Source organism: Musca domestica, unplaced genomic scaffold (assembly GCF_030504385.1).
Source record: "Musca domestica strain aabys unplaced genomic scaffold, Musca_domestica.polishedcontigs.V.1.1 4, whole genome shotgun sequence".
NCBI lineage: Eukaryota > Metazoa > Arthropoda > Insecta > Diptera > Muscidae > Musca > Musca domestica.
Window position 1 is genome coordinate 4,218,582 of NW_026712328.1, and position 18,083 is coordinate 4,236,664.

Sequence of the window (18,083 nt, forward strand, 5' to 3'; positions counted from 1 at the left end):
ATTTTCGAATGTACATTTGTAGTGTTTTTTTTTTTAATTCTAATATGATGTGTAGGTTATAAAACTGTTATTTATAGATTTTATGTATTTGTTCGTAATACCCAATAAATACATAAAATCTATAAATAACAATTTAATCCGTTGTCGCTTTATATGAAAATTCTAAAATCGGGAAAATCGACAATTTTTCAATGGAATCGAATTTCAAAATAATAGTGCATTCTACCGACAAACTTCATAAGGACCTTTAAAAATTTGCCGCAGAAAAAATCAGCGAACCAGTTGAAGATTCTTTTTCTTTTTTCTATATTGAAGTGAAAAATTTTTATTGGTTTGAATTCTGAATGAATAATATTAAAAATGAAATGATGGCGCAATACGATGTTAAATGCTTTCTACTCCAGGACCTACATCGTGCTTCAGCTGGAAGATGCGAACACATTAAAACAAACAAAAATGACCGAAGAAGCGTTATGGGGTTAATTTCAAAAAGTGGACCTGCTTCTTTCGTATGACAATAAATTGTCAAATGAGAACACAAAATGCAAAATACATTGGGACTGCAATCAGTCAAATACCGACTATAAAGAACGCAAAATAGAAATTCTACCTAAACATTCAAGATACCTTTAATCGCTTTGGCAGGTCATGATATGGGTCATAACCCCTGATAACGGAACAACCCGATATCAAGTATATTCTACATTTTAACCATATTTTTCGTGCTAATTTTAGCTCATGTTGATAATTTAAGAAGAAACCATCTTTGCAAAAAAATATCAAGTTTTGGTATCACCATCATAAGATTTAAGATATTTTCGGGGTCTTGGCCACTTTTTTTCATTTTTTGGCTCTTATTTGACATCTTTGTTTCTAAGGGGGAAGAAAACCTCTTCTTATAAAATTTTTATTTTTCGGAATAGTGCGCATCTTAGTCTTGAGGCTACCTGGGTAAAAAACCCTGGGGTAGAAAATCATCTTACAGATAATTATCCTCATAGGAATTTATTTAAGTATAGTCCCCACATTAGTATACCCTCAAGTCCACTTTCCCAACCAATGTGTGGTCAGAAAAGAAAATTTGGTATTCTATTGAATTTGTAACCCCCAATAAAATATTGGTTGGGAACGTAGATTTGGGATGTACGTCTATATGAAATAAACTCCGAAATGTCATTCTGGGACTCATTCAGTCGGAAATTGTGGCAGAAACATGAAAAAAATACGAAATTATAAAGTAACTTTATTGGATCTCCACCGCACAATTTAAATGACAAACAATTAATGCCCATCTTACGGTAATCGGAGCAAAAGAGTAATTCTTTTGGCTATTCCGACAACATTCTGCCTTCAAGTATGAGGTGAACAAAACTGAATACCACACAGTAGGGGATTTTAAACGATGGAAATACAAATTTCAAATTATAGCTTATTTGAATGCTTTTTACAATATCAAAAATTGAGCTGAATTTTCCCATGGGACTATTATAGATGTTCTTTATCATATAGGTATTTAACACTCAAATTAAAGCCTATAGCTGAAAAATAAGATCAGGCTATTCATAATATCTAAAACCGACGGTAATTATAATTTTTGCCATGAATATTAATTTATATTTAGTCATGGAGTCATTACTCATAATCACGTCATTACTTATCAAAATTGGAGTAATTATAATGGAGTCATTACTTATAATGAAAATTGTGCCGCCTATATAAGTCAGACCTGTGATTTATTATGCTTTAAAGACTAAAAGTACGGGCCGGCAACGCGGACCGGGCCAGCATATATATATATATATATATATATATATATATATATATATATATATATATATATATATATATATATATATATATATATATATATATATTTTTTTTTTTTTTTTTTCACTTCCAATAACTATCGAGGAAGTGACTTCTACCATTATTAGAAGTAACGCTGTATGTTCTATTTACTCATGCTTAAACCTATCGCGGGCGTGGTTCATCTCTTCCCGAACGATGCTATATATATATATATAAAAATCAATTGTTGTTTGTTGGTAACGGAATCAGTTGAAGACGGCTGGACCGATTTGCATAATTTTTTGTACAAACGTTTGTCATACCCCGAGTTAGGTTTTTAAAGAAAAAAATATTAATCACGCCTCCTTTTACGCCCACTATTACGATTTATCTAAAATATTTATATTTGCCAAAATAGTGAAGATATCGGTTTGAGAATTATTACACGAGATGCTGTTTGCTTTCCATCCAACCCTAAGTACTTATTTAGGGGCTGAGGAACGCGCCTACTTTTAAATCTATCTCTCTATATGTAAAAGAAAGTTGTGTTAGTTACTACTCTTATAAGATAAAGACCGCCGGTCTGATTTTAACGATTTAGACAAATTCGGAATTGCCTCTTGGCAGAAAAGAATAAAATCCAAAAAAATCGCGTAAAAATGTGAAATTTGAACATTTTCATTTTGACTTTTAAAATGTACAATAGTAATGTTTTATATTGCATATTTTTTCCATTTTGACCTTCTATTTTCGAATGTACATTTGTAGTGTTTTTTTTTTAATTCTAATATGATGTGTAGGTTATAAAACTGTTATTTATAGATTTTATGTATTTGTTCGTAATACCCAATAAATACATAAAATCTATAAATAACAATTTAATCCGTTGTCGCTTTATATGAAAATTCTAAAATCGGGAAAATCGACAATTTTTCAATGGAATCGAATTTCAAAATAATAGTGCATTCTACCGACAAACTTCATAAGGACCTTTAAAAATTTGCCGCAGAAAAAATCAGCGAACCAGTTGAAGATTCTTTTTCTTTTTTCTATATTGAAGTGAAAAATTTTTATTGGTTTGAATTCTGAATGAATAATATTAAAAATGAAATGATGGCGCAATACGATGTTAAATGCTTTCTACTCCAGGACCTACATCGTGCTTCAGCTGGAAGATGCGAACACATTAAAACAAACAAAAATGACCGAAGAAGCGTTATGGGGTTAATTTCAAAAAGTGGACCTGCTTCTTTCGTATGACAATAAATTGTCAAATGAGAACACAAAATGCAAAATACATTGGGACTGCAATCAGTCAAATACCGACTATAAAGAACGCAAAATAGAAATTCTACCTAAACATTCAAGATACCTTTAATCGCTTTGGCAGGTCATGATATGGGTCATAACCCCTGATAACGGAACAACCCGATATCAAGTATATTCTACATTTTAACCATATTTTTCGTGCTAATTTTAGCTCATGTTGATAATTTAAGAAGAAACCATCTTTGCAAAAAAATATCAAGTTTTGGTATCACCATCATAAGATTTAAGATATTTTCGGGGTCTTGGCCACTTTTTTTCATTTTTTGGCTCTTATTTGACATCTTTGTTTCTAAGGGGGAAGAAAACCTCTTCTTATAAAATTTTTATTTTTCGGAATAGTGCGCATCTTAGTCTTGAGGCTACCTGGGTAAAAAACCCTGGGGTAGAAAATCATCTTACAGATAATTATCCTCATAGGAATTTATTTAAGTATAGTCCCCACATTAGTATACCCTCAAGTCCACTTTCCCAACCAATGTGTGGTCAGAAAAGAAAATTTGGTATTCTATTGAATTTGTAACCCCCAATAAAATATTGGTTGGGAACGTAGATTTGGGATGTACGTCTATATGAAATAAACTCCGAAATGTCATTCTGGGACTCATTCAGTCGGAAATTGTGGCAGAAACATGAAAAAAATACGAAATTATAAAGTAACTTTATTGGATCTCCACCGCACAATTTAAATGACAAACAATTAATGCCCATCTTACGGTAATCGGAGCAAAAGAGTAATTCTTTTGGCTATTCCGACAACATTCTGCCTTCAAGTATGAGGTGAACAAAACTGAATACCACACAGTAGGGGATTTTAAACGATGGAAATACAAATTTCAAATTATAGCTTATTTGAATGCTTTTTACAATATCAAAAATTGAGCTGAATTTTCCCATGGGACTATTATAGATGTTCTTTATCATATAGGTATTTAACACTCAAATTAAAGCCTATAGCTGAAAAATAAGATCAGGCTATTCATAATATCTAAAACCGACGGTAATTATAATTTTTGCCATGAATATTAATTTATATTTAGTCATGGAGTCATTACTCATAATCACGTCATTACTTATCAAAATTGGAGTAATTATAATGGAGTCATTACTTATAATGAAAATTGTGCCGCCAATATAAGTCAGACCTGTGATTTATTATGCTTTAAAGACTAAAAGTACGGGCCGGCAACGCGGACCGGGCCAGCATATATATATATATATATATATATATATATATATATATATATATATATATATATATATATATATATATATATATATTTTTTTTTTTTTTTTTTTTTTTTTTTTTTTTTTTTTCACTTCCAATAACTATCGAGGAAGTGACTTCTACCATTATTAGAAGTAACGCTGTATGTTCTATTTACTCATGCTTAAACCTATCGCGGGCGTGGTTCATCTCTTCCCGAACGATGCTCCTTCCTACAGCAATAACCCACAAAAGAAGAAAAAACGTGAATAATCTTAAACCATGAAGCCGGCCATTTGATAGGTTGCCTGCAGCTGAAGGTTGAAACAATTCATTTTAATTTTAATGTTGAAATTTTATAAAAATAAGAAATAATTAAAGTTGCTTAGGTAGATCATATTACACAACATTTACGCAAAATTTTTGCAAATAAAATGAGTTGTATTCACCCTATATGAAAATTGAATGCACATCGAATTTACAAGTTTATGTTTTCAGGATGTTTTGCTCGTGAATAGCAGAGTTTGACCATACGCCATACTATGTCTGTCACTGTCTCGAAATAAATGAAAATGTAAACGATATTGTTCACTATTCAATATTACAAAAAAACAAAACTACATTTCGGACCTATTTTTGACACAACTTATTAAACCAAAGATTTTATTTGATTATGCTCCAATACGTGGACCATATCCCCCAACTTGGACTTTATTTTATAAAAATTTGGCTACCATTTCTTTTTATATTCTACACCACACTGTCAGGGTATTATGTATTTGTAACATAGAGAAGGAGCCCTTTTGATGATCTGCATAGCATAAAATTCTTACATGTCCGTCCGTCTGTCCTTGTATTTTTGTAAACAAAGAACAGGTCGATTTGAAATTTTGCAGAAATTATTTTTGTATGGCCCAAGGACGAACTCTATCGTTCAAAACGTAGATATAGCTCACTTATACATCTTTGTCCGATTTGCCTTATATTGTGCATCAAATTAGTAATATTACCCCAAATTAGATGGAGAATTTTAATAATCCCAGTCAGCATTTTTTGAAATTTTTGATGGAATATGAGCCCTTTTTTTGATCATAAAAGACTCATTTGTAATAAATCACATATGAATCTTCCTCTAGATTAGTTAAGAGTCTTTTTCGACCATTTTCTGATCGTTCTACGAGTCTTTTTCGATTCGTTTTCTAATCATTTATTGCGCTAATACTCTAAATGTGTGAATCTTTATTGATTCTTTTTTAAGCCTTTTTTGATTATTTATGAGACTTAAGTAAGTAATTTATTACTCTTTTAAGTGTTATATATCGCTCATATGTATATCCATTTAGGAGTCTTTTTTAAGTCCAATTTGTCTTAAATTCGAGTCATTTATGAGTCTTATATGAGTTTTTACGATTCTACGAATCACGTACGTGATTTCTAAATAATCGGATGTACCATGAAAAAATAAAAATAATTCAGCTTTTATTATTCGTACTGTAATTTCAATAAATGCCATTGTAAAAGATATAGTAAACAAGTAAGCAAAGGCTACAGTCGAGCGGGGCCGACCGTTGAATACCCTACAACACTATAATAAACGATACTGTTTACATAGACGAGATACTCGAAAGAATTCCACAAGATATTGTGACAAATTATTAAAGAAAACCATCAGGTTTCGTTCTCTAATTTTCGAATAATAGCAACTTAAACTAATTTGCTCATTTCCAATTTATTGGTAGATGTTGCACGTAAATGGTCTTCCTAGATCTGGAACCAATATTTCCCTAAGACCTATAATCTCTCAGAAGTGGCAAAAGATTAACATTTATTATTGGTTTTTGACTGAAACGCATCTATATGAGATACAGACAACGAAATCAGCGTTAACGAAATAGCAGTGCGTCTTTCCTGTATTTGTGAATTCTCCAAAAATTCACTGGAATGGACATTTTCGTATTTTGTCTACAAAAGTTGGCAAACTATTTCGCACATTGAATATGTTTGGATGGCCATCTAAAACTGCTTGGATTTTGCAATGTCTGCGATAATTACGACCTGCTGACAATTTTGCAGTTTTTTGGTCCATTTCAACCCCTAAATATATGGCGATCATCTCCAAAAAGAGTAGACTTCTATTCTGACCCTCATCTTATCCCCATGCGAAATTTCGTAACGATCGGGCCATAAATGCGATCTGTATATGAAATGAAATCCTAACTACTTAGTTTTGTAAGCTGTAGAAATATTACCAAATGTTTAATTCAAAATGAAAATATGCCAAAAATATGACAAAATTGAAAAAATATGAGAAAATTTTACAAAATCAATATTTTCATCTTTAGAGAGATATTTTTATGCGATTTTTTAGACGTTTTTTATTTCCTGCCAAGAGGCCATTCTGAATTAATGAGAACTGTCGAAATCAGTTCAGCCGTTCTCGACATATAAGAGATCTTTCAAGCATATCTTCTTTAGACATATATATCGCACATATTTTGCTATATATCCGTTTTGTTGGATGTTAACATCAATGTAAAGATCAGGAGTAACCTTGTCATGGCTTTGTGATTTCGCCGGGATTTAAAATATTCACGGTTTAATGAAAAATTTTGAATTTTTTCAACAGAAAAGATATGGTCTATTTTACCCGCTAAATATTATCCGATGACCACCCAAATTGGTAGGCTTCTTCCCCGCCCTAAACTCTAGCTACATGCGAAGTTCCGCGTCGATTGGTCTATAATTGCGACCTGTATAGCTACTGCAAAATCCGACATTTTTTCAGTATTTGGTCCATTTCGGCCCCTAAATATTATGCGATCATCTCCAAAAGAAATAGGGTTCTATTCTGACCCTAGCCCCACCTCCATTCTAAATTTCGTGAAGATCGGGCCATAATTGCGACCTGTAGAGTGATTACAAATTAACATGGACAGACGGACAGACGGACGGACGGACATACATAGCTAGATCGACTCAGCTCGGCGAGCTAGGAAGATCCATATATACTTTCCTATGTGGGAAATCAATATTTCGTGGTGTTACATAATTTTTGGCCCAATCAAACTTATAATACCCCCAACACATAGTGTTGTAGGGTATAAAAATTAAATAAAAAAATGAAAAATCCAAAAATAAAAAATCTGAAACTGCAATCGGGCCATTTTCTTTTTGTAACCCGGTCCCTGGCGTGAACAAAAAGTTTCTGTAAGGTTGTGTTCATATCCTTGTCGTTGCTTGTGTATTTGAGATGACAAATATCTGAAATAAAACATGAACAAGTCTATCCATTTTACTAATTCTTACTTTTGATTACTGTCACTAAATAGCACTTTTCTGCACTCGTCTTCAGACTGGTGGCTTGACGGTCTCTTCAAAATTCTCTTCACGTTCCTGGTCATTCTCCTCATTATTTACGTCTTCAGCTTAACTTTTTTTTGTAAAATTAAATTTGCAGCCTCTTTTTTGTCATCCTTTTTACTTTTGCCTTTTCTATTCTTTTAATTTGGCTATTATTCTTTATAAATATTAATAAGTAAATAAACAAACATACAATTTTTAATATATTTTTTTTTACTTTTTAATATTATACACTTTCACTGTTTACGCTTCCACGAATTTATTAGTCAACTTTTTTATAGCCACTCCAGAAACGCAACAAAATGACCCGTTACGCATAGCACAAAAAGCAGCATTTAAGGACTTGTCTGTGCAAAATATGATCAAATAATACATAATTATGATCATTTTTCAAACAGCTGCATGATCTTTTTAAGATTAATCATTTTTTAATCTGTACATGATTGCAATACAATAATAAATAACGGAAAAATAGTCACATTTTGCACTTCTCAATGATTGATTTGGGGTTCCCCTACATTTTGTTGTTGTATAGTAAAGTGATCTCTTTTTACTCTAACTAATAGTTAACTATACTAATAGTTGACTAATAGTTAACTATACATTAATAGTTTTGCTTCTTTAAACAAGTAGCGATCATAGGAACACGAATGGTTGGAGATGGCAAATTTTTTGAAACAAAAATCGTTGAATTATTGCGAAAAAGGATTATATATATATTTTTAAATGGAATAAAAATATATTGGCGATATTACCCATATATATGACTAAGAAATGGCAATTTTTAGTTTTAGTGTCTTGATTCCTACAGTACCATATACCCTTTTAATAATTTATTTTGGTTGAGACTTCCTTCTATTTTTGATATGTAGCATATTTAGCATGAAGAAGCACACACTCATGTTGTGTTATAGCACTTTAATATTTACCATAATTATTTAAGAATAATACTGTAAACTTACGACTTCATTTGTCTTCTGTGAATTCTTATATGCTGTTTTTTCATGGTTACGGTTCCATTCATCTTTTTTACTTATATCGTTCTGTTTGCCGGGCCTAAAACGAAATCGAGTAAATTATTATTTTTAAGGAATTTAGGAAAATAATTTATTTATCAGTAATAAATTTAGAGAAACATTTTTCAAATTTTCGAAAATGTTGTAAACAGTTTATTATAATTAATTAATAATTAAAAAATTCAAGGGTCATATTTTCTCTATTAAGTATTACATTTTTTATTACTAAGTCAAGATTACGTCTTTCTGTGCCAGGACATTTGTACATCCTAGAAGTTGGAGACAGGCAATATATTGTGCCCACAGCAGAAATTCCTATGGAGAGAAAATTAGAGTAAAGTTGGGAAAATGACAGTATAATGGTCAAAAATATGGTGGTGCAATGGTTAGTGTCATATTTTTGTCGTAGTTATGAAGTACTTTTCTGTCAAGTTAAAAAAAAATAAATCTTTGATTTCCATTTCAGTTTTCGGTTCGGTCATAAATAATAAAATAAATGTAATGACTAAAATAATTCCAATTTAGTCACGTTTTATGATCACTCGCAACGCATTAGCATTTAGACACAGCAAGCATTAATAAGTAAGTGCATGTGTAAATTTATCAGATGTAAGGTTAAGTGTTCAGAAAATGTTTTAAATAAATTCATTTCGAGCCATGGAACGAAAACACCAGTTCGCGGCGTTTTCTTTTTTGGTTACACTGCGTTGTGATGAGTTTAGGAGTCGACCTCATTATTTGGTGACCAAGACGTCAGTCAGGCGAGTATATTGTGTTCCTATATTTAGAACTGGGTAAAATTGGTCTATATAGTGTAACTAAGGAAGCTAGAGTAAAATGTACTAAATTAGGTAATTCCTTTACAGAAGCAAGAACAGAATATTTAAATAATGAAAGAGAGTTCCGTCGCATTAAAAATGTATATACTCAAATTACATAGCCGCCTTGGGAGTGTGGTATGCGATTAAAAATATAGAGAGAGGTCTAAACGGTATAGGTGTATTTGTGCTGAAGTGTACAGCTTAAGTTCATCGGAACAGTGTGGGAAAAATCCTTACTGTTCCATTTACAGAAGCCAAATATTGACATAACGGCTAAACTAATCGATGCATCGTTTGGCTTTTGGACGAGGTTAGAAGAAGTATTCTCTAGAGTATAGAAAACATCGATAGGAGTTTTCAAGCATTATCGTCACAATACGTGCGGTATTGGGAAGTAGTTGAGAAACAGGTTGACGATACAAGTCATTATAATTTTTTTTTTTAAATTTGTTTCCGAATTGTGAGATGTGGGAACATTACAAGAATATCACCTAAATAGGTGAAAATGAAAAATATGTTGAAAATATTTAAGGTAGTTTAGGGATTCAGCAGAAAATAGTTAAGGACTTAGAAGCTATTGAAGAAAAAAGAAAACGTTCACGTCGATGTCTCGCGAAATTTTAACATTGAAATAACGTGTAAAATTAAAAGTAAATTAAAAAACGCGAAAAAGTCAAAGATTGTTGCCGAAAAACAGAATGACCGTAGTAAGACTGCAAAGAATACAAAACCGATGGTATATGTCACTGGCCCGATGGTTGGTGCAAACGAGGTAGTCCTGCTGTTCGAAAAGCACCCGTGGATAAAGAATTTCCAGGTGCAAAATGGCTAAAGCGTACGTCATGTGTCACGAAAGAATTTGCAGGTGCAAAACGGGTCAAGAGTACAGTAATACTGTAACGTGGTTTTCTCGTCGGCTGAGGTAAGCTCAGTTGTACCCAGAGTCTCCATAAGGACCCACTAAACCTTATGAAATAATGGGAGTAGATTTCTCCCTTTCCTGGGGGTAAAAATCGGATGTTTTATTGATCTTTAATGCTAAATTACAATCTACTCGGGTTGAAATACGATAAGGTAAATATTGAATATAGGACGGAAAATGTACTTCGGAGGTGTTCATGAATTCAAAGTAATGATGTTTAATTGATAATCGGGATTTGATGTTTACTCGTATCCTAGGCAAGAGGGTGTACGACTCGTGGTCAATTGGGAATGATGATGTCGGGTTAAAGAAAATCACGAATTGCGGTGTTGCGTTCGGGTGATGTTTGCGTTGACGAGTTGAAGGTAATCGGGAACTGGTGGTCGTCGATTGTCGACGGTTTGACTGTTATCAGGAATTACGATATGTCTATTCGGTTGTTGCGGTATGTTGACGATTTGAAGATAATCGCGAACTAAACCTTATGAAATAATGGGAGTAGATTTCTCCCTTTCCTGGGGGTAAAAATCGGATGTTTTATTGATATTTAATGCTAAATTACAATCTACTCGGGTTGAAATACGATAAGGTAAATATTGAATATAGGATGGAAAATGTACTTCGGAGGTGTTCATGAATTCAAAGTAATGATGTTTAATTGATAATCGGGATTCGATGTTTGATCGTATCCTCGGCAAGAGGGGGTACGACTCGTGGTCAATTGGGAATGATGATGTTGGGTTAAAGAAAATCACGAATTGCGGTGTTGCGTTCGGGTGATGTTTGCGTTGACGAGTTGAAGGTAATCGGGAACTGGTGGTCGTCGATTGTCGACGGTTTGACTGTTATCAGGAATTACGATATGTCTATTCGGTTGTTGCGGTATGTTGACGATTTGAAGATAATCGGGGACTAAACCTTATGAAATGATGAGAGTAGATTTCTCCCTTTCCTGGGGGTAAAAATCGGATTTTTTATTGATCTTTAATGCTAAATTACAATCTATTCGGGCTGAAATACGATAAGGTAAATATTGAATATAGGATGGCAAATGGACTTCGGAGGTGTTCGTGAATTCAAAGTAATGATGTTTAATTGATAATCGGGATTCGATGTTTACTCGTATCCTAGGCAAGAGGGTGTACGACTCGTGCTCAATTGGGTGACGTTTGCGTTGACGAGTTGAAGGTAATCGGGAACTGGTGGTCGTCGATTGTCGACGGTTTAACTGTTATCAGAAATTACGATATTTCTATCCGGGTGTTGCGGTATGTTGACGATTTGAAGATAATCGGGAACTTGTGGTCGTCGGTTGTCGACGATCAGGAACTACGATGTTTGTGTTCGGGTGATCAGGGTTGTTGACGATTTGAATGTAATTGGGAACTTGTGGTCGTCGGTTGTCGACGATCAGGAATTACCATGTTTGTGTTCGGGTGATTAGGGTTGTTGACGATTTGAAGGTAATCGGGAACTTGTGGTCGTTGGTTGTCGACGATCAAGAATTACGATGTTTGTGTTCGGGTGATGAGGGTTGTTGACGATTTGAAGGTAATCGGGAACTTGTAGTCGTCGGTTGTTGGCGATAAGGAATTACGAAGTTTGTGTTCGGGTGAATTAGGGAACCGATGCGTTAGGCTTTGTAGATGGATCGGGGGTCTACAGGAGCGTCGACTATAATACGTCGACTATAATACGGAACAGCGAGCCGAAGCCCCTGTGGAATAGTGAACCGAAGTTCCTGTGGAACAGCGAACCGAAGTTCCTGTGGAACAGCGAACCGAAGTTCCTGTGGAACAGGATGCCGAAACTCCTGTGGAACAGCGAACCGAAATTCCTGTGGAACAGCGAGCCGAAACTCTTGTGTAAATGAATTACCAGCCACTCAACTTAATGAGAGCCACTCTTGAAAAAAGTATTCCCGGCTAACGCTTTTGTTAGTCACTAGCTACCCTTTGGCAAGCTCCTGCAGTAGCAAGCCTCCACTATCGCACCTCAAACCGAACACTATATGTGACCGGTTCTTCCAAGTCATTGCGAATTTTTAGCCTTACGCTGTGAGCAGCACACCACCGAAAACTACTTTGTTCACCACGCGCCCAATGAATGCTGTGTTTGTTGGCTAGTGCTGTTGTCGCCTTTTTGACTGCCTATGACCGTGTCGTGTGTGCATGGTGGTGGTGGTTGGTTGGTGCTGTTAGCGTCGCACTTGCAGTGGCCGCTGTTGTCGTTATCATTTTGTAATAGGTGCGGTTGTTTGTTCGTGTGAATGTACGTGATGAAACCAGCATTTGGGTTTCATCATGTAGATAACTATCTTAAAATAATATTAGTAATATATAATCAAAATACTTCCGCAGTTTTAGTGTTAAAATCCTATATGATATAGAACATCTATAATAGCCCCGTGTGAAAACTCATCTCAATTTTTGGTATTATAAAGAGCTTAGCAACATTTTCCATTCAAATGAGCTGTAACTTGGGATTTGTATTTAGAATACCGTGCTGTGTGGTATTTAGTTTTGTCCACCTCATAATTAGGGGCATAATGATTTCAGAATAGTCAAAGATAATTACTCTTCTACACCCATTACCGTAAGAATCTAATTTATTTATTTTTGTCATTTAAATTGTGCGTTGAGAAACCATGAAGTCCATATTTTTCATCATATTATAATTCAATGACGATAAAAGAAATTAATATTTGTGATTTTTTCATGTTTCCGACAGAATGAGTCTCATTTCGGAGTTTATGTCATATAGACGTACATCCCATCTACGTTCCCAACCAATATTCTCTTGGGGGTTACAAATACAATAGATCAATAGAATACAAAATTTTCTTTTTGACCACACATTGTTTGGGAAAGTAGACTTGGATGTACACTAATGTGGGATCTATTCTCAAATAAATGCCTATATGGACAATTATCTGTAAGAAGATTCCCCAAACGAGGTAGTCCTGCTGTTCGAAAAGCACCCGTGGATAAAGAATTTCCAGGTGCAAAATGGCTAAAGCGTACGTCATGTGTCACGAAAGAATTTGCAGGTGCAAAACGGGTCAAGAGTACAGTAATACTGTAACGTGGTTTTCTCGTCGGCTGAGGTAAGCTCAGTTGTACCCAGAGTCTCCATAAGGACCCACTAAACCTTATGAAATAATGGGAGTAGATTTCTCCCTTTCCTGGGGGTAAAAATCGGATGTTTTATTGATCTTTAATGCTAAATTACAATCTACTCGGGTTGAAATACGATAAGGTAAATATTGAATATAGGACGGAAAATGTACTTCGGAGGTGTTCATGAATTCAAAGTAATGATGTTTAATTGATAATCGGGATTTGATGTTTACTCGTATCCTAGGCAAGAGGGTGTACGACTCGTGGTCAATTGGGAATGATGATGTCGGGTTAAAGAAAATCACGAATTGCGGTGTTGCGTTCGGGTGATGTTTGCGTTGACGAGTTGAAGGTAATCGGGAACTGGTGGTCGTCGATTGTCGACGGTTTGACTGTTATCAGGAATTACGATATGTCTATTCGGTTGTTGCGGTATGTTGACGATTTGAAGATAATCGCGAACTAAACCTTATGAAATAATGGGAGTAGATTTCTCCCTTTCCTGGGGGTAAAAATCGGATGTTTTATTGATATTTAATGCTAAATTACAATCTACTCGGATTGAAATACGATAAGGTAAATATTGAATATAGGATGGAAAATGTACTTCGGAGGTGTTCATGAATTCAAAGTAATGATGTTTAATTGATAATCGGGATTCGATGTTTGATCGTATCCTCGGCAAGAGGGGGTACGACTCGTGGTCAATTGGGAATGATGATGTTGGGTTAAAGAAAATCACGAATTGCGGTGTTGCGTTCGGGTGATGTTTGCGTTGACGAGTTGAAGGTAATCGGGAACTGGTGGTCGTCGATTGTCGACGGTTTGACTGTTATCAGGAATTACGATATGTCTATTCGGTTGTTGCGGTATGTTGACGATTTGAAGATAATCGGGGACTAAACCTTATGAAATGATGAGAGTAGATTTCTCCCTTTCCTGGGGGTAAAAATCGGATTTTTTATTGATCTTTAATGCTAAATTACAATCTATTCGGGCTGAAATACGATAAGGTAAATATTGAATATAGGATGGCAAATGGACTTCGGAGGTGTTCGTGAATTCAAAGTAATGATGTTTAATTGATAATCGGGATTCGATGTTTACTCGTATCCTAGGCAAGAGGGTGTACGACTCGTGCTCAATTGGGTGACGTTTGCGTTGACGAGTTGAAGGTAATCGGGAACTGGTGGTCGTCGATTGTCGACGGTTTAACTGTTATCAGAAATTACGATATTTCTATCCGGGTGTTGCGGTATGTTGACGATTTGAAGATAATCGGGAACTTGTGGTCGTCGGTTGTCGACGATCAGGAACTACGATGTTTGTGTTCGGGTGATCAGGGTTGTTGACGATTTGAATGTAATTGGGAACTTGTGGTCGTCGGTTGTCGACGATCAGGAATTACCATGTTTGTGTTCGGGTGATTAGGGTTGTTGACGATTTGAAGGTAATCGGGAACTTGTGGTCGTTGGTTGTCGACGATCAAGAATTACGATGTTTGTGTTCGGGTGATGAGGGTTGTTGACGATTTGAAGGTAATCGGGAACTTGTAGTCGTCGGTTGTTGGCGATAAGGAATTACGAAGTTTGTGTTCGGGTGAATTAGGGAACCGATGCGTTAGGCTTTGTAGATGGATCGGGGGTCTACAGGAGCGTCGACTATAATACGTCGACTATAATACGGAACAGCGAGCCGAAGCCCCTGTGGAATAGTGAACCGAAGTTCCTGTGGAACAGCGAACCGAAGTTCCTGTGGAACAGCGAACCGAAGTTCCTGTGGAACAGGATGCCGAAACTCCTGTGGAACAGCGAACCGAAATTCCTGTGGAACAGCGAGCCGAAACTCTTGTGTAAATGAATTACCAGCCACTCAACTTAATGAGAGCCACTCTTGAAAAAAGTATTCCCGGCTAACGCTTTTGTTAGTCACTAGCTACCCTTTGGCAAGCTCCTGCAGTAGCAAGCCTCCACTATCGCACCTCAAACCGAACACTATATGTGACCGGTTCTTCCAAGTCATTGCGAATTTTTAGCCTTACGCTGTGAGCAGCACACCACCGAAAACTACTTTGTTCACCACGCGCCCAATGAATGCTGTGTTTGTTGGCTAGTGCTGTTGTCGCCTTTTTGACTGCCTATGACCGTGTCGTGTGTGCATGGTGGTGGTGGTTGGTTGGTGCTGTTAGCGTCGCACTTGCAGTGGCCGCTGTTGTCGTTATCATTTTGTAATAGGTGCGGTTGTTTGTTCGTGTGAATGTACGTGATGAAACCAGCATTTGGGTTTCATCATGTAGATAACTATCTTAAAATAATATTAGTAATATATAATCAAAATACTTCCGCAGTTTTAGTGTTAAAATCCTATATGATATAGAACATCTATAATAGCCCCGTGTGAAAACTCATCTCAATTTTTGGTATTATAAAGAGCTTAGCAACATTTTCCATTCAAATGAGCTGTAACTTGGGATTTGTATTTAGAATACCGTGCTGTGTGGTATTTAGTTTTGTCCACCTCATAATTAGGGGCATAATGATTTCAGAATAGTCAAAGATAATTACTCTTCTACACCCATTACCGTAAGAATCTAATTTATTTATTTTTGTCATTTAAATTGTGCGTTGAGAAACCATGAAGTCCATATTTTTCATCATATTATAATTCAATGACGATAAAAGAAATTAATATTTGTGATTTTTTCATGTTTCCGACAGAATGAGTCTCATTTCGGAGTTTATGTCATATAGACGTACATCCCATCTACGTTCCCAACCAATATTCTCTTGGGGGTTACAAATACAATAGATCAATAGAATACAAAATTTTCTTTTTGACCACACATTGTTTGGGAAAGTAGACTTGGATGTACACTAATGTGGGATCTATTCTCAAATAAATGCCTATATGGACAATTATCTGTAAGAAGATTCCCTACCCCAGAATAGCCAAAATACAATTTTTTAGCCAAATCAATTGCTGAATGTGTTCAAGACCAAGATGGACTCTTCTCCGAAAATTGAAAATTTTATGAGAAGAGGTTTTCTACACCCTTAGAAACAAAGATGCCAAATAAAGGCATAAAAATTAAATGTCGAAGACCACGAAAATAGTTTAAATCATGTGATGGTTATACCAAAACGTGATCATTTTTCGCGAGGCTGGTGTCTTCTCAAATTACCAACTTTTGCTAAAATGAGTATGGAAAATATGCTTAAAATGTAAACTATACTTGAAATCGGATTGTACCCTTATCCGGCTGACATATATCATGACCTGCAAAAGCGATTTAAGGTATCTTGCATTTTGAGTTCTCATTGGACGGATTATTGTCATATGAAAGATGTAGGTCCAAGTAGGTCACTCATTATATTTTTAATATTATTCATTCAGAATTCAAAGTAGAAAAGATGTAGTATGTCAAATTGAAAAAAAAAAATCACACCAAAAAAATTTTTTCATTAACATTTTTATTGGCATATTTTAATTGTATGATTTGTTAAAATCCGCCAAGTCATTCAACTTGTTCGAAGAGTTTTTAAAGCAAAAGTTTAAAGGTCTTTCAATAGAATGTACTATTAATTTAAAATTCGATTCCATTAAATTTTTTTTTTCGATTTTTCTCCATTTTTTCCCGATTTTATAATTTTTGCAATGATATCTCTTTTTCGTGATTTTTTTCAGCGATTTTGAAAAAGTAATTATCTTTTATCTTTGGTGTTACCGCGTTAAATTATTTCGATATCATCTATTCCGTTTCACCACCACATAATTCGGTACTACACTTCAATGTAACTCTCCTTTAATTTCGGTTCTCAAGAAATCACGTCAAATTGGTATTAATATTCGAATTCAGTAATAAAATATAAAAAAAACTGCAAATGTACATTCGAAAAAAGTCAAATGGAAAAAATCATGCTAAATAAAACATTACGATTGTACATTTCAAACGTTAAAATAAGAATGTTCAAATTTCAAATTTGTATGGGATTTTTTGGATGTTATCCTTTTCTGCCAAGAGACAATTCCGAATTTGTATGTATCGTTAAAATCAGTTAGCGGTTCTTAAGTTCTAAGCGTAGTAACTAACACAACTTTCTTTTATATATACCTAGCAAGCAAAATCTATCCCCCAAATCACTTAGAATTCACGCCTAAGCGATTGAAATCATCGCTTTCTCACCCCGGAAGAATCATCCTTCGGGAAGAGATGAACCACGCCCGCGATAGTTTTCTAAAAATCGAGGAAGTCACTTCCTCGATAGTTATTGGAAGTGAAAAAACAAAAAAAAAAAAAATTACTCCAGACATAAGCATTTATTATTTTTTTTTATGGTTGTTACGTTTTCCAATGTTAATTTACATAGAACTCTTACTTATTAGATGAAATATTCAAACATTTTTTTTCGTTTTAAAAATGTGATGTCTGGATTGGGAATCGAACCGAGGTGTTCAGAGAGCAAAGCTGGCATGCTTACCACTGCGCCACAGTGTCTTATATTCTTCAGATAGAATAAAGTCTAA

General features: G+C 34.9%; 1 protein-coding gene across 3 annotated transcripts in view; it reads right to left on the reverse strand.

Annotated features, from left to right (window-relative positions):
- The window catches only part of LOC101901053 (eukaryotic translation initiation factor 4B), a 151,368-nt gene that overhangs the window by 19,634 nt on the left and 113,651 nt on the right, over window positions 1-18,083 (reverse strand). For 2 of the 3 annotated variants that reach the window (XR_009343052.1, XM_059126890.1), the window contains one exon: window positions 8,644-8,737. The exons of the other annotated variant lie outside the window; for it this stretch is intronic. Coding sequence is in view for 1 of the 2 variants with exons in the window: in XM_059126890.1 (XP_058982873.1) it covers window positions 8,644-8,737 (94 nt within the window). In the remaining variant the exon portion in view is untranslated. The remainder of the gene's footprint in view (window positions 1-8,643; window positions 8,738-18,083) is intronic. 3 annotated transcript variants of the gene reach the window in all.